Raw genomic sequence first — 24,642 nt, forward strand, 5'->3', positions numbered from 1 at the left:
TTTCATAGAGGCTTTGAGCTAGATTCTACACCGGAGGCTGCAGTTTTACACACACGCTCGGGTGTGATGCTCAAACTGCTTTTGTGCATGCAATTCAAGTAGTTAGTTGTCAAAATGCTCCGTTTGAACTTCTGTGCATTAAACCACATTTTAAAATCTGACTGAAATTGAGTGTAATCTCAGAGGTTGCTTTTGAAAATGTAGCCCTTAAAAATTATTTACTACAAAACAAAAGTTTTTCAAATATTCATTTTATTTTAATAATTTAGTACTTATACAGCTAAGATACAAGATATTACTTAGCCTTAGAAATCCTCTGAAGATTTAAAGCTGTTATACCATTTTTAAATAGAGCGAACTAATTTCATAAATATGTTTTATGTCATCCAAAGACCAGATCCTTGGAAAACGTGTTTTTAAAGTTGCAGTAAGGAGTGATCCGCATGACACAATTACTTTTGGGTATTCTTGTGCTATGTCAGATGTATAGCTTACTGTAGGAAAGGGGCTATGCTGGTTCCAAAAGACCAGTATGGCAATCCCACTGATTTAATGGGAATTGTTTGAAATGCAGAGCAGTGCTGAGTTTGACCCAGTGAATACATGTACAAGAGACCAGCTGCAAAAAAAATTGCTTGTTTAAAATAACATTCCTTCTCCTGAGTTCTCATTTGACCCTGAATTGAAAGAGTTAAACAGCTGGATGGAGATCAGAATTTCAGAAGTTTATTGCTGAGAAATCCCATATTCTGCCAAACCTAAAGTGGAGGTGACCTATGGATTCACATTTTTGTTTCACAACAATGACACAATCAAGTATTTGATTATCTAAGGTATCATCTTACCAGCAAGATATGGATATGGATTTTTAAAATGCCTTTATGGAAGAGAGAGAGATGCAAGAAAATTCCTTTTTGGATCCTCCTGCAGTGTCACGTTTTTGTCTTCGCAGCATGTAGTACCATTTAAATTGGGAATTTGTTACTCTTTCAAAAACAATGGTAAAAAAGCTCTTGAGAATGCTATGACCTGCACCCAGGGCATATATAATCTTCTGGTTGTTTTTTGTGAGATCCTCATCACAGGAGTTTGTCACTGATCTATATTACATATGTATTAGTAATGAAATTAATCATTCCCTTCCATAACTTTTCACCCAGGAATTATGATTATCTTAAAAATTATTGGGTTTGTTCTTTCTCCTGATTCCTAACCATATCACTTACCAAAGGCCCCTATTTGAAAGGCCACTGAATACCAAGAAGTTTGTTTACATCATGCTCTTGAAAGAAATACAAGCCTCGCCAGATTTCATAAGATTGTTTTGTAAATATATTGTAAATTAATAAAAATAATTTTTATTCTCCTTTAAATAAATCACTGTTTCTTTGGTCAGTTTATAGCTTAAGCCCACAGTCAATGAGTACCTGTCAAATATACCCAGCTGTGCCACAAAACAGTTTTTGTTTTCAGGCTTATATTTCTATATCTGCAATTATTAGTGTGTATATGTTCCCAATAGCATCATTCAAAGCTCTTTGACTGTTGTGCTCTAATAGACTCTGGTGGCTAATTTGCTTAAGTGAATTGCATGCCTGCAGCTTTGTTTAAATTGCTATCCAAACTGCATGCTTCCCCTTGCTTTGGCCACAAAATATGTGTTTTTGCCTCTGCTCAAAGACTTTTCTTACAACAGAAGCAACTGGTTATCTGAGAAGATGGAATTGCTCTAAGTTAGACACATGAGGCTTAAGAAAGCCCAAAGCCAAGATGCTATAAAAGGAGCATTACGCCTTCATTTTTCTGGAGCTTTGAAATGAGACCGAGCAGGCTCATTGAAGGTCTAAACTATGGAACAAATAGGGGAATGTTTATATTTCAAAGGAAGGTAAAATGTTCTGGGCCAGAAACAAACTCTCTGCCAAAAAAAAAAAGCAAACTAAAGAAATCTTTGTATATTTGTGATCACTTAATAGCAACGATAATTCAAAGGAAACAATAGATTAGCTTGTCATTGTGCTTCCCTGGAAATAAATGCCCATAATAATGAGAGAGACCTAATCCAGACAAACTGAATGAAGTCTGTCACAGTTTTTCTCTGTCGTCTCTGAAGTGCATTTTTGATTTAAAGAGCCACCGCTGCTCTACATGGTTGTGTTCTTCACGTTTCCTTTCCCTTAGTTTCTGATTGCCAAGGTGTTTTGAGTACATTTGTGCTTTTCTTCCTTTATAATCAGCTTTCTCCTGCTGGATTCATTCAGTGATGCCACAATCCAATCTTGGTGACATCCCAAATCATTAATATAATGAATCAGGAGGAGGAGGCTGATTATAAATTAGAAAGCATCTATTTATGCAAAATATCTTGGCAAAGGGCACCAGCGGGGAAGGAAATAGAATATATAACAGTTAGTGGGATTTTGGAGAAATGATTGTAAAGGATCCCAGGTGCTCTCTGTGAATTTAAAATACCTGCATGCTTTAAGGCCAAAATCTGCCCGTAGTTAACCCTTGCAATATCATTGACTGAGCACAATGTTGTGGGTTACAAAGGCCCAGATCCTCAAAGGTGGGTAGGCTTTGAACTTCCGTTGTTTTCAACTTCCACTGAGCCTTAACAGCTTTGAGGATCTGGACCTAAGTCTTTAACCCTTTCTGTGGTTGTGCTGGTGCAAAGCACCCACAGCCTCTTATACGAGGTACACAAATACCAATTTCGGCTGATATATGAAGATGTCATAACTTAAAGTCATTAGTTCTTCAGACCAGAGATGGATTGATTTATCTGACCTATCAAAACTAGGATTTTCTTTTCACTGGGCTCGTTTCCTAGGTAGACTTCCAATGTTACAATAGTGTGGACATTGTTATATATATATATACATACCTGTATCCACTAGGAGCACATCACTTTTGGGGTTTCTCATTAATCCAATCTATTCTACTCTAGTCATTTACATACACACACACAAAGATGGTGAGACCACTGTTTCCTGTATGAAAACTTGCTTCCTTGACTATTATCTCATTCCACTCCCGTTTGCCTCCTCCTCCTGTTCCATCTCATAACCAGCTTGTGAGCTCTTTGGGGCAGGCTCTATCTTTTTGCTACATGTTTGTACAGTGCCTAGTGCACTGAGACCCTAATCACCAATTGGGCTGTTGACAAAATTATATCTGATAATAGTAATCTTCTTTAAAAGGTGAAATCCAAGCAGATTTTAGAAATACCTGCCATTCTTTCAGTATCTTCATTCAGTGATTGGGAATAGGGCCAATCAATTACTTTTGTAATCTGCCATCTTAATGAATGCTTTCCAGCAAGGGTAGTATCAGAGAACTGGAGCTACCCCTACTACACTTTCTATTATTGACTCAGGAACCAATCCTACAAACACATATGCATGTGCTTAATTTTACACACTGGAGTCAGCCATTCACAGTTCATAAACTGTGACGTTTTCGCAGGATCAGGGCCTAACACAGTCAAGCCACATCTCTGAGATTTGGGATTAATAAAAGAAGTGGTAGGTGATCCAGCCTCCCCAAAAGGAAACTGATTTTCCTGAAATGTCTCATGCTGCATCTCATATTCATAGATTCATAGATTATAGGACTGGAAGGGACCTCGAGAGGTCATCGAGTCCTGTCCCCTGCCCGCATGGGTAGAGTGTTCCTGGGAAGTCAAATTAGGAGCTTTAAAGGCACCGTGTTTTGAAAATTTGCCTGAAATTCACTTTTGAAAAATGTTCTAATTTTCTTTGGCTCCCAATATGTCCGAAGTGGCTTGGCCTAGAAACTGCAGATTTGTTTTGTTCGCCTTGCTGAGGAGACGTGGCTTTTAGTAGCATCCGTCAGTGGCAAAATTACAAAGCTTTAGGCTAATAATGAAAACATTAAAGTAGCTTGCGATGTGCCGCACTAAGGCAGGCAGCAAATGAGTTAACTATGAGAGTATTAAAGCAGGGTTGTAAATGGCCAGTAGAATGCTGGGGGCGGGGCTTGGCAGGGATAAAGAAAATGGTTGTCTAATCTAAGGGGTCAGGAAGAGCTGGGGAAATGATCCTGCTTGCACTAGACCTGGTATGTTGATTCCTCCCTCCACCCTGCTTCATAGGCTAAAGAAAGTGTCAGCTATGTGGTTTGCTGGGTGGGCTTGGCCCAGGCTGGAGAAAGCCCCAGCTCTGTTTCTCTGTGCATGAAGCCAGAATGGAGAAATGCTCTGGCCACAGGGTAGCCGTGTATAGTTTTCAAGCTGCAGGGTTTTGTCTCTTTGCTACTTGTGATGACAGCCTGGGCGATGCTTGTCCAGAGCTGTTTTCCTGGGTGTGCAGGGTAAGGTTTGCAATTACTCTGAAATGGTTTCAGCTCTGAATTGACCCATTCCTGACACCAGGCATAGGTTATGCACAGGGAAGACAGGATGAAATGGGGAAGAGGTGCTGACGGGGAGGCATGTAGACTGGGGCTAGGGGAGTAGATGGCCTGATGCTGTGCTACTTGGCGCAGGGCATTGTGGGGAAGACAGGAAGAGGATGTGTATGGAGGGGTAGGAAAGGGGGCTGAAGGAGGAGTAGGGGACTAGGATGTGTAGGGATGCCTAGAATTGGGAGACTGGGAACATGGAAGGGTATAGGGGATTGAGAGAAGCATTGAGCTGTGTGCAGGGATGCTGGGGGCATTGGAGGGGGAGACAGGGAAAGGCAAAGATCCTGATTGATGGGAAATTTTTAAGCATTTAAAGTTTTCTAGCTCTAAATCCTGAAGCAATCGGTTTTCCTTCTCCAAAGCAGCCCCCCTTCAATAATCTTGAAGAAAGGGAGAAGGGGGCTGCTTTGGTGGCCCTCAGAAGATTGGCAGAGTAAGCTACTTCTCTGGACCTTATACACCAGCCTGACTTAAATGTCTGGTGCGTGTTCAAAAGGCCCTGGGGAAATCACAGTTAGAGAATGCTGTTAAAATGACTTATACATGGCCATGTTTCAGTGGCAATCAGTGTGCGTTGATGGCCCTCTCCCCTGCTCCGTGCCTCTGGCGCACAACAGTTTGGTGTTTTGAGGACCGAAATGCTTTGGTCTGTCTAAAGTCACTGGGCTCAGTGTAGGGGCTTCTGGATGAAATTCAATGGCCTGCGATAGACAGGTCGGACTAGATGATCTAATGGTCCCTTATGGCCTTAATCTCTATGGAACTGTGCCACCCACTGTTACTTTCTTTACCAAAACAGAACCCACAGCACACCAGCTGTTAGACCGTCTGGAAATTAATGGTTAAAGGGGCCAGCCTGGTCCCCACTGCCATAGACACCTCCATCAGTCCCTCCAACTTATGCTAAAGCCCATACCCCCAAAATTGGCAAAAATATCCACAATGGTGAAGATAACGATGAGATGATTGGCTTTGGGCCCCTAGAATTGGAGTTGCTAGTGAGAACATGTACTCTAGTAAATTCGCACCTTTGCAGAAGTCCCAGACAAACACACTGGTGGCCCTGCAGCCCTTTTCTTTACTGTATCTGTTCTGCACAGCCACAGTCTGATGCAACAACGTCAAAAAGGCACTTACACAGGTCACAGCTACCTCTATAGTCCCCCCTGCCTTCAGTCCCCCTCCCATCTCCCTAGGCCAGTTCCTAGGTTCTCGAGCCAGCCTCAGAGTTTGGCCAGTGCCAGGGAGTAGACGTCCATGTGTTCTGTGGGCGGGCAGAGGTGTGTGTGGTATGGGGGAGGGGGAGACAGGTATGTGTCTGATCTGCCCGTAGGCAGTGCAGGGGGTGTGGAGCAGGGGTCACAAAATGAGATCGGAAAGGGAAAACAAGGGCTGAAGGGGGAAACGGAAGGAAAGCATTAGATAAGGAGTCATGGGTGTGAGGCAAAGCACTATCATGGATCAGAAACTGGCTATGTGAAAACAAAGTGTGAGAATAAATGGTCAGTTCAACATTGCAAAAGGCTAACAGGGGCATACCTCAGGAATCTGCTCGGGGGCAGTGTCTTCAATATAGGGGATGAAAATTGGCAGCTGACCCTAAATTATTTAAATTTACCAAGACCAGAGACGCCTCTGAGGAACTTGGGAGAGCCCTAACCAAGCCAGGCGAGTGGGCAGCATTGACACATGCAAGGTGAAACACGCTGGGAATAACACATTACTTATGTCCCTGTTGGGTTTTGCCAACCATTGTGTTTGTCTTTGGTAAAAGGTGAGTAACTAAACTAACTGTAATCAGGCAAGGAAAAGCTTTAGCCGTGGACAGCTCAGGGACCAGTTCTGTTCAGTGTCAGGCAAATACCAGGATTGAAAATACCAGTCTGTAAATCCATCAGACTAGCTGGGTCTGGTCACCCTCTCTCGAAAACGTTAGAGCAGAAATGGGGCTCACCGGCAGATTTACCCCGAAACATGCCGTGGCATGGGGCCCCCTACGACAGAGAGCCCCAAAGCCTAGGCATGGGAAGTGGGGGGGGGGGTGCAGCACCCCCATGGTTTATGCTGGGCTCCACTGCCGCCCCACGCTACTTACCTTAGGACATGTTGTTAGGCGCACAGAACCACCCGGCTCCGGGGGAGACAGGGAGGTGCCCGATCCCGGCCGCGGCGGCTAGGGGGGAATCGCAGCCCCCTGTTTTGCGAGGACCCAGCGGAGGCGAGCGGAGATCCGCGTGTAGAGGCAGCAGGGCGCTCGGGTGACCGCTGCCACGTGGGTCTCCGGGCCGGCTAGCACTGAAGGGCTAGCCCCCAGCCCCGCTCCTTCCGGGGGCCAGCCCCCCACCTTGCCCTGCAATTCTGCCAGCAGCCCTGCCCGCACCCCCAATTCCCGGCTGGACCCGCGCTTGGGGTGGACAGAGGTCTGGCTTTCTTTTTCTTGGCTGGGTCCTAAGGTCCCCCCCCCCCCAATGAAGCTGCGCACAGGGCCCCACTAACCCTAAATCCTGCTCAGCGGCGGGCAGTGAAAGTGGTTAGAGGTATAGATGCTATGAAAACCAGTGGACCTGTCTCTAATATTGGCCAATATCAGATGCTTCAGAGGAGGTGCAAGAATCCTGCAGTGGCAAACTAGGGAGCAGTTTTCTCATAGAGCAAGGCTCTTCCTAACTCTCATCCGTTCACAGATCAGTTTTATGCCATGAAGCATCTGATATTTTTGCATTTGTGCTAAGCAGGTTTGCATCCAGACTGGGGGCTCTCTGAAGTTACTCAGGGTTTAGGACATCAGTTGGGCCAGGCTTTCACCCCATAATTCTCGAGTGGGCAGAGCACAGCTGAAGCAGTTAACAGTGCAGCGTAGCATATGAATCTTACTTTCACCACATTAAAAATAATCGTCCGTTTATTACAGACACCTGTCTGGAACGCTGGTTTTCTGTCTCATTATAAGACACCCAGAAAAAAACGGTAACATTTCCTAAACCCAAATGCTTCATAGAAAATTATACAAGTGCTCCCTTAAGACATTGTCTACACACAGAGATGTAACTAGTTAAACGGCTGCAAACCCCTAATGTGTCTATGGACAAATTGGTTTTAAAAGGGCTTATGAATTGAGCCTCCTATTGACTTAAGCTAACTGGCTAGGCCTTTTCTAAACCAAAGTCAATACTGACTTAGGCCAAAATCAATATAAACCAGTTCTAAACTGATTGACGGGTGTCCATGCTGGACTAGTCTAGAGTAGGAAAAAAGCTTATTTAGTTTTAATTGTTACCTTGAGTTATCTTAACTCAATTGCAAACCCCACTCTACACCGGTGTAGACACAAGTAAGCCCAATTTTAGAAGGCTGAATGAGCACCTATGATCCTGCCAATTCAGGTAAACAGGTGCTAACGTGACCATGTCTTCATTAGGGAAACAAGGTGTTTTATTAATGTGTTAAAATCCCAGTGAAACGAGGCAGTCCTAGGTGTTAGCTGGTCCAAGCTAACTCTGGGCGGGCGTCTGGGATTTACCTATACCAATTAACAAGTGTTAAAACGGCAACTACCTTGTCTTCAGAGTAGGATTTTAACACATCTGCTAATGTGTTTAAAACACTTTTTTCCTTGTCTTGACGTGCTCTACGAGAGGTGGGACTGTGACACAGCTAGGCTTCCCTGCGAGCTCCTGGGCTTGAAGGCTGTCTATGGCCGTAGGAGCGCCTGCCGCGAGGGGGGATTGGCCTGGGAAGGCCATGTCCAGCCCGAGCCCGGTTGGGAGAGGACATGCCAATGCATTTGCCATCCCAATGGGGCAGTGGGGGCCTTGCTTTTCTTCCCCACCAGCTTTAAGCAGCCCTGTTTCAGATTGGCCTTTTTATGTTTGATATAAAGAATAGTTGTTGGCCAATTCCATCTTTTCATCACTGCTCTCCAGGCCTGAATCCAAGCGGCTTGTCAGATGCTCATTAACTCCCCCTTTGGCTCTTTCCAGTGTGTCTCCTAAGCGCTTTGTGCCAAGAACTAGCGCGTCTTTCTCTGTACACCGCTCCCTTTCTCTGCTCCATCAGGGAGACAAATTACTTTCCAAAAGGGATCGCCAGGGATGGTTTAATGAGAATTTCTTTGGGGCTGGCCGTGGAAATCAATGTAGTTAACATTCGGTGGACTTAATTGGACTTTTCTCTTCTGCCTCCTTCAAAAAAACTCTGGAGCTATCCTGTTAATCTCTCATTTGTAATCAATTGTGTTGACTAAACAAAAGTCTAGGTCGTCCTTTCTTCCTGTCCCAGACAATCCTTTGTTGCCTCCAAATGCCTCATTCTTGAGTGCTGCTGGTCGTGTAGATGGGTTCGATTGTTGACAGTTCATTATTGCGCTTTTGTCCATTTAATCTCCCTCGCTGTGTTTTGCATGTGCATGCCTTAATGAGCTCCGTTGGCAATTAACATGTTTCTAGCAGCAAACCGGTTGCTCAGACGTTTGGAGAGCGGAGTGCAGGGAAAAGGGCAACGCATCTGCCTTTGGGTTGGTCGCTTCCCAGTGCTTCTCCCCAGCCCGCTGCCCCCCCCCTGCTGCTCCACACACCTGCCCCCCCCTTTTCTCATCTTCCGGGGTGGGGGGCAGGTGTTAGGCTGGAATTAGCACGTGGGGGATAGCACCCCCCCCCCAGCAGCAAGGCAAATGGAGCGCACAGAAAGGGGGGTGGGGTCTGAAATGGTGGCAACTTTAGTGTCACTTTACATAGAGGTCCCTCTAACCCCCCCCCAAAAAAGTACCAGGCCTGTTCAAGCTGTTGTGTTCATGGCTGTGTTTGTATTATTATGATTTGAGGCTTGCTGGCAAGATTGCTGAAGTGTGAGCAGTCATGGACAGCAGCAACATCTTGCGGGGGGGAAGATAATTGGAGTCGTGTGTGTGTGTGTGTGAACATCCCCCCCCCCCGAATAGCGTGTGGCCGTAGCGGGGGCTGTATCCCCCGGTCAATGTCAGAGCCCAGCCTCCCCCCTGCCCTTGGCGAAGATCAAGCTCCGCACCCAGAGGCGTGTGGAGATAATCCAGCCCCTCCCGTCCCTTTCAACTCTTCCTAACTCGAGCAGGACTCGACCTTGCTCCCTTCAGCCGGCGGGGCTGGGGCCGCTCGCGTCAATGGGAAGCCGGATCTAGCCCCTTAACATTCCTTCTGCGGGTCTGGAAGTCACTCCGGAGCGACCCGATTCCACGCGCGGCTCGCCCGCTGCTGCTCGGCGGGGCCAGGCCGGCCGGCGGCTGAGCGCTGGCGTGGGAGGGCAGGGGCCGCTTGCTGCAAGCACCGCGGTTCCACCCCGCTGGGCGACGGCCCCTCCCCAGGGGTAACCGGGACCGCGGCGGGCGTTAAAAGAAGGCAGGAGCCGTTCAAAGCGTGGCGTGTGATGCGAGAAAGAAACACGAGAGTGACACCCCGGGAAAGACGTCTGCAGCGCCCCCCTCCCCTACCCCGCGCTATACCTGGTGCAGACAGGTAGCTGCTCCCCCCCCATTCCTGGTGCAGGCAGGTAGCTGCTCCCCTCCCCTCCCCCCCATTCCTGATGCAGGAAGGTAGTTGCTCCCCCCCCGACCCCCCTATTCCTGGTGCAGGCAGGTAGTTGCTCCCCCCCGACCCCCCCATTCCTGGTGCAGGTAGGTAGCTGCTCCCCTCCCCCCCCCATTCCTGGTGCAGGCAGGTAGCTGCTCCCCTCCCCCCCCGACTATTCCTGGTGCAGGCAGGTAGTTGCTCCCCCCCCGACCCCCCATTCCTGGTGCAGGCAGGTAGTTGCTCCCCCCCCGACCCCCCCATTCCTGGTGCAGGCAGGTAGCTGTTCTGATACCTGCTGATGCTCCGGCCAGGGCCCAGGCTGGCTTACTGAGCCGGGAGACGCACCCCATGCCCGAGGGAGGGGCAGTGAAGGCCCCCTGCCCATGGGCCGTGGGGTGAGCAGGCCGCGTTCCTACGCTGCCAGCCCCAGGGCTCCCGCTCTAGGGACCAGGCTCTTCCCATCGCCGGGGCTGGAGGCGAGACTGCAGAAAGGAGCAATTACGCTGCTCATTTGGCTGTAGGGGCCTCGCAAATGACTAGCGCGGACGCGTATTCCTGTGTCACCACCACCTGTTTCTGACACCCACCCACCCCTGCAGCCCGCACGGCCTCGCCTCGCCTCGCCTCGCTGGGGGCGAAGGCAACCGGCTGCTCCTCTGGCCCGCTCCTGCGGAGGACCCGGCCTGGGGGCTGGGTTGCAAAACGAGTCACCCGTTTAAAACGGGCTCCAAGGCCCTTTCTAGCGGTGCTGGGCCCATCCTGCTCCCCTCGAACCGCCCCTGGGAGCAGGCTGTGCCCTTTGAGCCAGACCCCTGGCTAGGGAGCGGGCCAGGGGGAAAGCCCCCAGCGGGACTCCGCTGTCCCAGAGGTGAGCAATGCACCCCGGGGCTGCCCTGAAGCCTCCACCTGGCCCAGGTCCCGGTCCCCCCGGGGTCGCTTGGAAGAGGGAGAACTTCTGCTGCTCCCAGCGGGTGTCTCCAAGGCCGGGTTCGCCCGGGGCCCGGGCAGCCCCCCCTGAGCGCCGCTCTTTGCACCAGCCTCGCGGGGAAGCGAACGGCCCGGGGATGTTCCCCTAAAAAGTTCTGTGACCCGCTCTCCGGCGCAGCACCTCCCCCGGGAGCAGGGATCCCTGCAGCCGGGGGGGGGGGGGGGTCAGATTTAGAGACTTTTTTTTCTGAGCGGGATTTTATATCTGGAAATGAAGATGAATCTTGCAGCAAGTTCGAAGGCAGAGCGGCCTGGTCCCCATTGGAAGATGCTTCTGGCCTGAAAACCTGTGTCGCTTCCCCCCAGTACAAATAACGAGGACAAGCCCCCTTGGGAATCTGATCACGCGCCCCCGAGCCCCTCTGGAGCAAGCGGCGAAGCTCAGTCGGACGCAGGGGGCCCCTCGCCTGCCCGCATTTAGCCACTCAATTAAGTGGGGAAAAGCGAACTTCCGCTGAAGCGGCCCCCAGCCATTTGGTGCCCGGCTGGTTCGCGTGTTCATTGGCGAGCTTGGAGTGAGCCGCACGCACGGGCCCGGCCCGCTGAATCTCCCTTCCCCGCTAGAATAATATTGTTCCTCCCGACGTGGGCAGAATAGACACTTGCATATTAAGAGCCTGGGAGGAGGGACGGGACCAGTTAGTCTAATCCAAGGGCTTGATTATCCATATTCTGATCAAAAAGGGGTTGCTGGGCCCTGCTGGGAGTGATTAGATTAATGTAATGCGGTTTGAAGGGTCTGTATTTTCGCTCTTAATTTGGGTCATTACTCAGAAAGCAAGCGTGAGATCATTGCATCAGCATTCAGGGCAAAGATAGCCCTGCAGGAAACGGGCCTAAACGCGCCTTAATGAAGGGACCAAAAGGTGACATTATGGAAAGCCCCAATTACCGTCCATCTTCAGGCTGGAATCCTACTGCCCCTATTACAGCAAAGCCGCCGGGGGACCCGATTCTCGCTCAAATGCGAGGGGAAGGGGAGATTAGAGGAATAGCCCAGCCCTGTGCCCTCTTTGATTGTGTTTAATTTCGCTACGTGCCTTCCTTTATTTTTAACGTTCTTCCCCGGCCTGTCTCAGCTTCCTAAAAAGCCCCCACTAAAAACAAACCAGCCCCCTTTAAACAAGGGGGAAGAGGGACCAAGCAGTTTTCCCACGAGCTTTTCCTGGGCTTAGATAACTGCGCAATATTGGGTGGAAAATTGCTACCTGGGTCGGAGCGACCGGTCGCGCTTCGAGTGGCTCCAGCGAGCGGTTCGCTCCGCCACTTCCCCCGGGAAAGGGGGATGGCAGCGCGTAGCTTTTCACCACACTCCTGGCCCTGCAGGGTCCGCGGCCCCCCGCGCTGCAGAGAAACACTAGCCCAGGACAGAAGCAGTTAAGCGAACAGGTAATTTCCTCCCAGCCAGAGACACTGACAGCAGGTTCGGAGTTTTTCTCGGCTGGTTTATTAGTCCTTGCAGCTCTTAAAGGCTCCTTCGCGTCTCGCGTTTTATTTCTCACTCCGGCTTCTGCGGCTAGCAAACCGTGGTCCTCTTTCCCCCCGTCTAAAGTGCCGGAATCGAAACAAAACGCGCTCGGAGCAGCGATTCCCGGAGCAGAACGAAATCCGAGCGGACACTGGATCGGGGCCGCACCGTTCCGGGAGGGGGGTCCCTGGCTTGAATAAGCATTTTTTAAAAACGATTCAAGGGTTAGTCGAAGCTTTTTTAAAAGGCGGAAAAAGACTCCGAATTGACTTTTTATTATCCCATATATATATGTATATTCCTTATTCGATTGTACATTAGAATTTAATTTTACAGACATATATAAAGACGGCCCTGGTGGCCCATATTTTACAGATCGGCCCTGGTGAGACGTTAGGTTAAAACAAACCCCTAATTCCCCCTTCAACCCAAGACAACCAAATCCCAGGAGTTGAGTGGCAAAAAGGAGTTTTAAATAAGTTTCCTCTTATATACAAATGCGACTGGGAATTCTGGCCGCTAGTCACCTGCTAAGCTGGTGTTGAAACAATCGCCAGGTTGGCAGAGAGAGTGCTGGCCTCGGGGACCCAGGTGGCAAGTTCGGCGGCTGGCACCTAGCGCGGAGTGAACGGAGCTTTTAGGTTTGCAAACTCCTGGGCAGCGCTTTTGTAGGGGTCGCGGTGTCGTGTAGCTTTCGGACGTGCTTCTTTAAATCAAAGTTTCTGCAAAAGCCTTTGCCGCACGTGCCGCACGTGAAGGGTTTCTTGTCGTTGTGAGTGTGCATGTGGAAAGTCAAGTTATAGATCTGGTGAAAGGCTTTGTTGCAGACGGTGCATTTGTACTGCTTCTCGCCGCTGTGAGTCAATTTATGGTTCTTGTAGTTTCCTACGAGAGGGAGAAGGGGGGAAAGGAAAGGGGGGAAATGCGGTTACTCGTGGGTTTCCCAAGCTCTGGGGCTGCCCCGCTAAGCCCCGCTGCACGACTTCATTAGGACGTGTCCTGCAAGGGGGAGTCGAGAAGTTGTCAAACGTAGTTTGCATCAAAGCCGAGCGGCGTACAACTGACACATAACAAAATTAGAGGCCGGGTCAGTGTTCTGACCTGGGGCAAACGGAGGAACCTGGATAAGGCCCCCCAAAATGGCACCTAATTTAAAAAAAGCATTTAGTAAAGACCGTCAGGAATTCCCCGGGCTGCGGCCCGCCTCAGAGGGAAATCATTGGAAGAGAAAGGCTCTTCCGAAACTTGTCTGCAGCGGGAATGTTTCCTTCTATTACACTCCGCTAGCGAGCCGGAGACCCAAACGCGGAGCTACCACATTAAATACGTGTGTAAACGGCCCGGCTTGGTGGCTGCCTTGTCGGCCAACCTCGGGGTCCGCTTTAAGCCTAGATTGGCCACGCGGGACACTGCTGGGGTCCCCCTTTTTATAACCCTTTTGTCCTCCCCAGCGGAGCGCCTCCATGTCTCGATATATAGGACCGAGCCCGCCCCGAACGTTGTGGGCAGCTGGGCGTTATTCTGCTGGGCCAGTGGGGAACTTCGTACCCCCAAATAATTTCTTCCTGCTGAGATCAAGGATTTGAAGCGGCACACAGGTTAGGAAACCCAGCCTCTCCGTTCTCCCCCGTTGCTTTGCCTGGCTGGAACCTCGGGCAGCTAAATTAAAAACAAAAACAACCGAGGCGATTGATTTTTAAAAAAAAATACCTTTTTGGTGAAATCCCTTGCCACAAAATTCACACACGAAAGGTTTGTAGCCCGCGTGGATTCTAATGTGCGTATTTAGCGTGGAGCTTCTGTTGAAAGCTTTGCCGCATTGGTTACATTTGTGAGGTTTTTCCTGGGGAAAGACAAGGACAAGAAATACGTGCAGAAACTTGGCGAAATCTTGCCCGTTCAAAGCCCCAGCCCGGCAAGGCCCGTGTCCGGGCCGGGGGGACCCTCGGCGCCACTTTTGTCAAATAATCAAAATAGAAAACCAACAGCAACAACTTGATTTGGTTGTAAAGGGAAAGGCGAGCCCGGCACGTACCTGCGTGTGGATAATTTTGTGTCTGCACAAGGTGCTGGCCTGGCGAAAGCCCTTGCCACAAACTTTGCAGACGAACGGCCTGGCCCCCGTGTGGACTGGCATGTGGCGAGTTAAGTTGTAATGGGCATTGAAGACCTAGGAGGAAACACAAGGGAAGCGTTTCAGGCGAGGGGCGCCGGGGCCCTGTCTCCTCTCACGGGCTGTCCCCAGAAGGTGCAACTCCAGGGCCCTGCTTTGCCCTAAACACACACACACAACCAGGAGGGCGGCCCGTGAACCCCAGCGCTGGGCTGCGGGCTCCACTTACCTTGCCACACACTTCGCAGGTGAAATTCTTGGGCTTGCCGTCCGCGGAGCCGCTGACCTTGCTGTGGTTTTTCACCCCGTTCCTCTCCCCGGCCAGGGCCGTGTTCTCCTTCATCACCTGGTCCAGCTGGCCGGGGAGCCGCTCCTTGTGCGGGTACTGGGCGCTGGGGAACTTCTCCGGCGCCAGCCCGGCCAGCTTGGCGTTCTCCAGCAGGAAGAGTTTGTGGTGCGCCGAGAGGCCGGCCGGGGGCTGCGCGCCCAGCAGGCTGGAAGGGAAAAGCTGGCCGGGGAGCAGCTCGGAGGGGTACGCGGAGTCCAGGTAGTTGAAGTAATACACGGAGCCCTGGGCGGGCATCCCCGCCGCCTGGCTGATGGCCTGGGGTTTGATCACTCGGCCGGCCGGCAGCAGCGAGTGCCCGAGGCCCAGCTCCGCCTTGCAGCACATGCCGCAGTTGGCTTTGCACAGCCCGGCCGGGCCCCGCAGGGCGCTGCCCTTCCAGAGCTCGGAGTAGCTGAGCAGCGCCTTGGAGTGCACCTCGTAGGCCAGCGGCGGGACGGGCAGCACGCAGGGCAGCGGCGGGCAGAGGCCCAGGCTCTTCTTGGCCGGCTCGGGCTCCAGCCCGCCGAAGGCCGGCTTGGGCTCGGCGCTCTTGGCCATGATCCGGTCGATGGAGAAGGCCAGCGTCTTGGAGGGGTTGGAGGCGCCGCTCCTGCCTTCGTGGCGCGGGCAGGCCGAGGGCATGACCGTCTCCACGGCCGCCGAGCTCGCCATGGCGGGCAGGAGGCGAGCAGCGAGCCCGGCTGGGCGCTCCCGGTCTCAGCTCTGCATTCCAGAAAAGCCAGGGGACAAATCAACTTAATAAGCACCTTGTTCCCCTCCTTTCCCCCCCCCTTCAAATGACCCTACCCAAGAACAATGGCCCCGGGAGGGGGGACACCCGCTTAATGCTCATTAACCAAACACACCAAAGTAACCTCCAAGCCACAGCCCCACCACCCCAGCGGGCTCCTCCGCCCGAGCTCGCCTGGCTCTGCTCTTGCAGGGAGGGGATGAATTACCTTTGCCCAGCACCGAGGAGACGCGTCCCAGCAGCGCGGAGTGGCCACACTGTCACATTTTGATAGCCAACATCTTCCCGAGCGCCAGCTCGCCGGCTCTGACACTGAGAGCTGACATCACACGAAGTCACTCCAAGCAGAATGACATGGGGAGGCCACGGTGCAGCGTCCCTGAGCCCCAGCGCCGGACTGAGGTGCAGCGGGCCCCCTCCTTCCCTCCTGCCAGTTTAAGGCGCACAATTTATCCGCCAGCCTTTAAGGGGAAGGGGGAGAAAAAAAAAAAAGCAAAAGCAACTTGCAAAACAGAGGAATCGTTTTGCATGTGGCAAATTAGAAAGCAAGTGCGATTCACAAGTCGGGTGGAAAGAAGCGCTGTAGTTACTGCTCGGGTTAGAAAAGCCACTGGGAGGGAGCGGCAGGACTTTTTTTTTTTTTTAAAGGAGGAGGGTTGTTTAAAAAAAACACACACACACAACAAACCACCACACAAGCACGCTCGAGTTATTCTGGCAACCCATCTGCGCTCGGCTCCATTGCAATAAATTGTCACTTCTCGGCGAGCCTCCCCGGCATGTCGACATTAATAGCCAGCCCATTAATTAGGGCGGTGTTATTAATGTTAATTAAACTAAGTTTAATTCTCCTCCCCGTGTAACGCGGCGATTAACCTTAAATCCCCGGGTACGGCGTGGCAAGGATCACAAGACAGGGCTGGGGCTTTTGCTTCTGAAACGGGGCATCGCCCGGCCTGCGAAGGGGTTTTGCAAATCTCTCAGCGGTGCCCCGCTGGGGTGAAGGACCCTCTGCTTTGGGGCTGGTGACTCGCCCCCTTTTCATCCGCTGAGTTTCGTTTCGAAGCCACGCTACCTTATTGCAACGGTGGGGCTTCGCGGGGTTGGCTTTGCTTTGCTTTGCACGACAACGAGTTGATCCCGAGGGGCGCTTTACAAACCGCGGCTGTAGGGACGTTGCTGTTTGTCTAATTGAGGGCCCAAGAGCCACCTGTTTTCGGGGGCCGGGCTGCCAGGGCAGAACCTCCCCTGCCCTGATTAAGCGCTCGCCCCCTCTCCGGGGCTATTCAACAGAACCAATTTTCCTCCGCCGCTTCAGAGCCGCTCAGTTCCCTTTCACTGGGCGCCACTATAGCGCGGCGTGGAACCTGGTTTTGTATGTTTCTAAAATAAAGGGAAGGATTATCACGGGGAGCTTGGGAAGGGGGAGAGATTTAGCCTGGCCAGAAGTAAAGCAAGCCATGAAAAGGCCCCTATATCTCCCCCTTCCCCCCCAGCACGCCTAAGAAAGTTTGGAGGAATTCAGCGTTTTGTGTCCTGCTGACAAAGGCCCCCTTTTCCAGCGGGGCCGTTTGAATTCAGCTGTTTGCAGACAGCCTATTTCACCTGCGAAGCACAACAAGCCCGGGGAACAAAGTCCGCTCAATGAGCGCCCTCGAGGCTGCAAAGCGGCCGAGGGGTGTGAGACGATCGGGCTTGTCCGAAGCGCAGGGAGCAGGCGGGCCGGCGCGGCTCTCCGCTCCGGGGAAAGGGGCCCTGGACGCTGCAGCCCAAGTGGGGTTGGTTCATTTTTGGCCAGCCGGGGTCTGAGTTAGGGAAAGGGAGCCGGGGAAGAGCACATTGGCCTGGCCTAAGCTGGGTGCTGCCGGGAGCTCGGAAAGTAGATTTAAAAATTAAAAAAAAAAAACCCACTAGCCGCCTCCAGTTATTTCTGAAAACAGCCGGGGGAAAGGCTGGTCCCTGGCACCTCCGCGCTTGGGGCATCAGTGGTGAATGTAAAAATATTGCTCGAGTCCCGGCATCTCTTTCATTACAACCGAAGTCTTGGGGAAAGGGCGGCCGAAATCAAGCTGTGTCCACCTTCGCTCCTGTAGGACAGGCCCAGGGGGGCACATGGCCCTTTCTCACCCCACCTTCCATCAGCCCCTCTCCTCCCCCCTCCCCGCTTCATTAGCCATCTTTCCCTGCATCACAATGGGCCCGCTACCCACTACAGAGCGGCCAGAAAGAAAACATTGGGGTCCCAACAAGCCCCGGCTAACGTGCGGCTCGCCCCAAAGCGCGCGGGCTTTAGCAAAGTATTTAATTAGCCGCCACAAACTTCTTCTCCCCCTCGCCCGCAGACTCCAGCGCGGGGAGGGTTGGGAACTGCTCTACACCTTGCCACTCACATGTTAATTAATCTCTATCTAACCCTAATTGCAGTTGATTCAAGCACCGCTCAACAGCTCACCCACACAATAAACACTGAGCCTACTTTTATCCAGCTTACTCCACGCTAACACATCGAGTAATTAACTCCAGTACCAACTAATAGTGCAAACAAATATTTTCTGTAAACGAGATGATTTCAGGCAAGAGAAAAGGGGGCTGGGGAACCGGTGCAAGGAACCGAAGCCTGCGTTGCAAGGTCACCATTTCCCTGGCCCCAAACTGCCCCGTCTTTTGCTCTCTTCCGCTCCTTTCTCTGATTATTGTCTTTCCTCCCCCCTCCCTTCTTAACTGGCTTCACTTTTTAAATGGTAACCCCCTCCCTCCTTTATGGAAAGGGTTTCTTCTCTTCCCCGGTTCCCCCCTGCATGCATCTCATGCGGAAAGCAAAGGTCCCTTTGCAGCGCACTCCTCTGGCTTTTTGCTACCAGGCGAGCTGGCCTGGGGGCTGGCTAGAAAGGGGCAGATCCGACCTGCTCCATCCCCTCTCCCCTAACAGCTAACCCCCCGCACACCCAATGCGAGCCCAGGCCTATGGGCAGAATCGAAGGGGAATTCAGCGAATTCAGAGCCCGGGATTGCAGGCGCAGTGCGGGGGTTTGCTGGGCTGGGAGCCGAGCGCTAGGATTTAGGGGAGAGGAGGGGGACCCTCTGGTGGGATTTGATCGGCACAAGGAATAACCTTTTCTATGGCTGGAGAGCACCCCCACCCCCAGTGCAGAACCAATTCCTGGGAATTCTCAAGGCAGCTTCTGCTCCGGGGGAGGCGGGTTCGCTCTGCCCGGGACTGTGCATCCCCAGGGGCTCGGGGAATCTGGGGCAGCCCCCCAGGAAGGGCTGGAGCCGGGGGGCAGCCAAATGCCAGGTCAAGAAGCCGGGGCAGAGCCGGAGGAACAACTTTGTCCTCCTGGGGGCTGCCAGGATCCCTGAGGCCTTTCCCCTCGGGCGGGTGGGGAGAGGCAGCGTCCAGGGGTGACTCGGCAGAGCGGGCCGGAGGGTAACCGGAGCTGGGGGGCGCTTGTGGGGGGCTGGGCTGCGGGGGCTGGCGGCCCCCCTCCTGCTTGGCAGGGATGTCTCCCTCTCTCAGGGGGCGGATGGGCACTTCGGAGCTGGCTTTGCAAAGGGGCCCGGCTCTCTCTCCCCACCCCAGGCCTGGCCTTCGCCCGAGCACGTGGGGGCAAAGAGCTCCCGGGGGAGACCCTGGGGCAGGAGGCTCCTGGCCCACAAGGAGGCAGAAAAAAGAACCGGGCACGTTCCCAAGCAGGTGTCCTCCTCAAAGTACCGCCCCCCCAGCTCCCCATCTTGCAAAATCCCCGCGTGGGCAGGACCCGGGACAGACATGGAGCCTCTCGCCAGCCCCCTGCCCGCCCAGAGACACCCGCAGGGATGCCCGAGACGCTGCAGCCGGAGAGGCAGCACCCACCAGCTACTGCCTCGGCCCAGGGCTGGTTCTGGTTCTGGTTCTGGCCCAGGCAGGATGAGCGCAGAAGCCCGTGGTGGGCTCAGCGGAGTGGCTAGACAAGCCGGCGCAGGGAGGGGGATTTTGATCCGTTCACATGTCAGTGGCCAAAGGCGCAAAGCTCTGGTGACACGTGGTTTTGTCCTGCCTCACCCGTGCCCGGGGAGTGGCGCCTGCCCCGGTGGAAAACGGTTTTTACTAAGCAGAAGATCGTAACTCTCCCCTCCCCCCCGGGCAGTTGTATCCTGCCCGCCCCCGAGATCTGGCTCCCCCCCAAAAAAGGAAAGGAAGCTGAGCCGGCAGGAGCTCAAGTCTACCCCTTCCCCTCCTTCCCAGCCTCAGCCCTGGACTTCCCAGGACGCGCCCGAGTGACACATGACTTTTCCATGACTGCGCTCGGCTCCGCGCTCAAACCCAGGGCCGGCAGCTCAGGCTTTTAATTGAAATTGCAAGTTTGCGCACAGCTGGAGGCTGTCTTCATTGATCCCACTGCTGCCAGGCGGGGAAGGATATTAACTATGACGGACTTTGATAAAGCTGCCCCCAATCGCACGCCCTGATACGGTGGTGGGTTTTTTTTTTCTTGCTAAACCCGAAGCAGAATGATAGGAATCATTCTTGATTAATTTGTTCCTGTCGGAAGCGTCAGGCGGGCGCTAGCCTTTTGGTTCTGCTCCGCTCCAGGGTGCGTTCACGGGCACTTGGGCGAACAGCCCGTGAGATTTAACTGTAAAAAGATTCTTTAGCGCAACCCCGAGTCCCCTAAACGCAGGGAAATTGAACGGGTCCGTTTCACGGCAAGAACCGCGTGGGGAATCGCCGTGTAGACGGCTTGATTTCCTTCCAGGTCCTTCTCCCTTCGCATGGTAATTCCCTCCTCAACAACAGAATCGACTTCAGGGGGTTGCAGAAAGTAGGCTGGGGGCTGCAAGCTTTTTTTCCCCCAAATGAAAACGGGGTGATTGATCGTTTTCTTGGGCACCGCAGTCTGACTGCTCCAACCATTTCGATTTGCTCATGGGACCTGGTGTCTAGCTGCGACCCACATTTAAAAAAGCCGCGCTTACCCTGCACAGTGATTTGAAAATGAAAATCGGTATTTTCAACGGGGGACGGTTATTTTTAGCGCCCCTCACGTTAGCCTCTCGGGTGTCAATCGTTCCGGTTTTGCAGCCACGGAGGAGGAGGAGGGGATGAAAGGGAGGCGAGCTTTTTTATTTTGAAAAAAGGGACCTTGAGTCTGACGTGGTGCAATGAAAGGGAAGGAAAAGTTACTAGGCTAGGCTGGGAACGGGCTCTTTGGGGCCCCGACAAGCCGGTTCTTTCGCCACCACCAAGCCCATTCGCGAAGCACAGGAAGCCCGGGCCTCTCTTTTGGTGGTGCCCAATCTCTTTTCTCCACTATCTTCCTAAGCAGATGGGGTGGAAAAGAAAAGGCCACGAGCTGGAAAAGCAAAACCCTCCCAGGCTCGTTGTCAACCCCGCCCTCGGCTGCTGGGCGAGATTGCGGGGACCCGAGGAATGAAAGGGTTTAATTGCAGGTCAGCCCGCGCGCTAGTGTCTTTAATCCGGTGTAGTGCGGTCAGCGCCTGGCCCCGCTCCCGAACCGAGCCAGCCCCGCTCAGCCGTGCTGGGAAAACAGCGTCTGCTTCGCTCTCTGATGCCCCTGCTAGGCCCCCAAACGAAATCTCCCTCTTCGCGCCACAGACTTGCCCGCATGTGGCACCCCCGGGTCGGGCTCAGGCTAAGGGAGGCTGCGGCATAAACACAGCGGGTTCCATGCTAAGGGCAGGGAAATCTCATTCGTAAAACCCGACTCCAGCCATTTGCCAGCGTGAGCAGACAGACCCCGTTCGCCCGTCCCTAGCTGCTGTTCGACTGGCAACGAAATACTGGGGACCAAATCAATATCCCGGTCCTGTAGGCTGCTCTGCTGGGGTACTGTGGGTTTGGTTTTGGGCACACCAGCAAAGCCTCAATTGAACATAAAGCAAGCCAAGTTTGGACTGATTGAATGTACAAGAGCCCGGGGCAGGAAGCCACCCGTGTTCATATTCGTTTTCACCTGTTTTAAATAATACATGCAACAAAATACGAAGAGCCCGGGTATTTGAGCCCTCGGAAAATGAGATGCACCCGGGGGATAATCAGCCTCGGTTTATTGTGGTTGTAAAAGTTGTCTTCATACAAGTCCCTCGAGGGCCAAGGTTTTGGTGAAGATCTTTGTTCGCCTTCAAACGCTTTGTTGGTGGGGGCGTTGCGCTGTGGATTCCCGCTAAACCGTTGCGTGCAATCCGCTTGAACGCACCCACCTTTCGCCGCCCGTTTGGCAGCCTCCCCTCGTCGCTCTCCAGGGTTGCAACGGGGCCCGTTCCACGCCTGGGCTTTGCACGGCTCAAATCCCGGGACCAGGGGCTGGGTTTCCCGGGCTGTCAGGTCCCTGCAATGGTGCAAGGTTCGGTTCGCGCGCTGTCCTGCCCCGCTCGCTGCAGCACGTGTGAGCAGCAAGGCAGCGCCCCCGCGCTAGTGGGGTGATAGTCACTGGGGGCCCAGGCGCTGCCTTGCAGGTCGGGCGAGTGGGGGACTCGGTAGAGCACCTGCTGCTGCCGGAACCACTCCCTGCTGCAAGCAACCTGACCTTAATGCGGCCGGCAGGTCTCTGCAGCCCTCCTGGGATGTCCGGCGCCCGCTGCAGATTGGGTGGCGGCTTCAAATACATTTCAAAGTGGAGGTCAAACTTCTTCAGATCTGGGCCCCTGAAATGCACGAGGCCTGATTTCCCAGCAGCGCCTTGGCCTCCAAATTTTGCTGATTGAAAAGGAGCAATCCAATCCGTAAGGTCTCCCTTCTGTTCGTTAGGTTGATATTAACACATTTTAGCCTACTCCCAAACTTCTCATTTTGAACCCGCTACAGAGTTTTGTGTTGGAAAATGCACAACTAAATTACAGGAACCGCCATGGCTGGGTGGGGACACCTCAGAAGGTGGGAGAAGCCACTAGGATTTGTGGAATAAGCACATTATCTGGGTATTAAAAGGGGGGGGGCAGTTATGAATGTTAATAACTTTGTATCATTAGGTTTCAGAGTTCACACTCCCACTGCAGGCCATGACACATGCAAATTTGGTATTGCGACCCCCCCATCCCCATCATAACAAAGAGGTGCCAGGCCAAATCTGAGTGGTGCCGTGACTAGAGTTGCCAACCTCCAGGATTGGCTTGGAGTCTCCAGCCCTTAGAGATTAATCTTTAATTAAAGATTATGTCATGTGATTAAATCTCCAGGAATACGGCCCACCAAAATTGGCAACCCTAGCTGCGACTGCCTTCCCCCCAATGTGCCAGGTTGCAACACCACTCAGTTTGGGGGGGAGGGGCTCTCAAATGGGGGAGGGGGCTGAGGCAAACTGCCCCTTCCCCTGCCCCCATGGCCCTGCCTGCAGGGGGCGCTGCTGTGGGGCCGCGGAGCAAGAGCAAGGTGACCGGCAGGCACTGGGACAGGCCGAAGGAGGGATTCAGCCAAGCAGTCAGTGCTTGACCTGGGGGGTGCTGTTGCACCCCTTTCTTGAAGTGGTTGCCATTACATACAGTGTTTACAGTTTGGGGCAGTGACTCTCAGCACCCCACCTGACCGCTTGGCCCAGCACCCCTGCATTCAGCTGTGTGATAAAGCACCCTGGGAGGTTTGCAGCGGCGGGGTAGCCGGGCTAAGCCGTGAGGCAATGAGCCGTAAGGCCAGCGGAAATGAGGCGTGGCAAGCCGGCCAGGCAGCATGTGGGTGGATGGGCAGGAGAAGAAGGAAGCCAGTGGGGGAGCAGGCGACAAGCCAAACCAGGCTGAAACCAGAAAAGTGAAATGAAGAAAAGCGAGAAGGGGGAGAAAATCTCCAAACGGCCCCGAGCTGTAATTGGCAGAGAGGCGGCCCCGCCACCAGGCGCGCAAGGCGCAGGCCGAGACACGGTGCCAGGGCCAAGGACAAATGCTCCCCCAGGCACGTGGGGCCGCAGGGCAAGCTGGGGATGACATGAGGTGGGCGTGTGCGCAGGGTGATGCCGCTGACCGTAAGGCCCCGATTCGGCAACGCATGGTCACATGACTAAGCCCTGCTCAGCTGGGCAGGCCCAATGAGGCCGGCAAGGAAGGCGCCCTCTGGGAAGGGTGGCTGGAGTGCTGGAACCTGATTTTGATGCCCTCACTCGGCGTGCGTGGTACGGCCTCCCACGGCTGGTGGCGGCAGCCAAAGGTGACACACATTTTAATTTTTGACTCCAGGCTACTTCTGTAGGCCTGGCCTTAGGCCCAGCTCCTCCACGGTAGTTTGGAGTTAGGTGCTGAACTACCTTTGAGGCTCGGGGCCTTAGTGGAGCACAGCCCCAATTGCTGAGGCTACAGGGGAGTGGCACGTGGTGAGCCTCAGGCAGCAACTTCCTCAGTGAATAACAAATTTGTGCATGACCTGAGCAGTGAGACCACAGCCTAGAGTATCGTTTCTGTGGGCTCGTCTATTTGGTGTCGGTCATATGTTGAGTGAATGTGCTTTGGGACGGGGCGGCCAGTATGTGTTTGTACAGCACCTAGCGTCATGGGGCTTCTGGGCACTAGTGCAATGTCCATTATAAAGTGCTCTGGCCTGGGTTAGGAGGTCAGCCCAGATGAGCACAATGGTCCCGTCTAACCTTGGTATCTATGAATGTGAAGGAAACTGTCCTTCTTTAAAGCCATGGCCTAGGTCTTAGGATGGCTGGGTTCTGCCACAGCTTCTGTCTGACCTTGTGCAAATCACTTAATCACGCCCAGCTCCCCATTGGCTAAGGGGCTAATGAATACGTTATTGAGATTTTAAGTTCTGGGGAAGAGGGAGGAGACGAAATGTCTCATGTATTTGTACAGCACCTAGCACAAGTCAGGCCCGATATCGGACCGGGGGTGCTCTGTGCTACTCCCAATATAGCCACTATGAATATATAAATAATAATAATCAGAACAGTAGTTCCAAGAACAGAGCACAGTTTGGTGAGGCTGCCAGCTGAGTCTTACCAGCATCTAGGATGGGAGCGGGCAAACTTTTTGGCCTCAGGGCCGCATCAGGTTTCAGAAATTGTATGGCGGGCTGGTTAGGGGAGGGGGTTGTGGCCC

General features: G+C 53.0%; 1 protein-coding gene across 3 annotated transcripts; it reads right to left on the reverse strand.

Annotated features, from left to right (window-relative positions):
* Nucleotides 1-12,682: 12,682 nt before the first annotated feature.
* On the reverse strand, nt 12,683-19,731 carry FEZF2 (FEZ family zinc finger 2). Of its 3 annotated transcripts, none has more exons than XM_065550644.1 (6): nt 19,469-19,731; nt 15,824-16,076; nt 14,766-15,587; nt 14,459-14,593; nt 14,134-14,266; nt 12,683-13,308 (listed from the first exon to the last, which is right to left on the reverse strand). In XM_065550644.1, exons 3-6 carry the CDS (start codon nt 15,534-15,536, stop codon nt 13,061-13,063), a joined length of 1,287 nt encoding a protein of 428 aa, XP_065406716.1. In that variant the 5' UTR covers nt 15,537-15,587; nt 15,824-16,076; nt 19,469-19,731; the 3' UTR covers nt 12,683-13,060. The 3 variants fall into 3 exon arrangements, with proteins under 3 accessions (XP_065406716.1, XP_065406715.1, XP_005297926.1); XM_065550643.1 differs by lacking the exon at nt 19,469-19,731 and adding an exon at nt 16,691-17,291; XM_005297869.5 differs by lacking the exon at nt 19,469-19,731 and adding an exon at nt 16,492-17,291.
* Nucleotides 19,732-24,642: the final 4,911 nt, after the last annotated feature.

The sequence above is a fragment of the Chrysemys picta genome, chromosome 7 (genome assembly GCF_011386835.1).
Source record: "Chrysemys picta bellii isolate R12L10 chromosome 7, ASM1138683v2, whole genome shotgun sequence".
NCBI lineage: Eukaryota > Metazoa > Chordata > Testudines > Emydidae > Chrysemys > Chrysemys picta.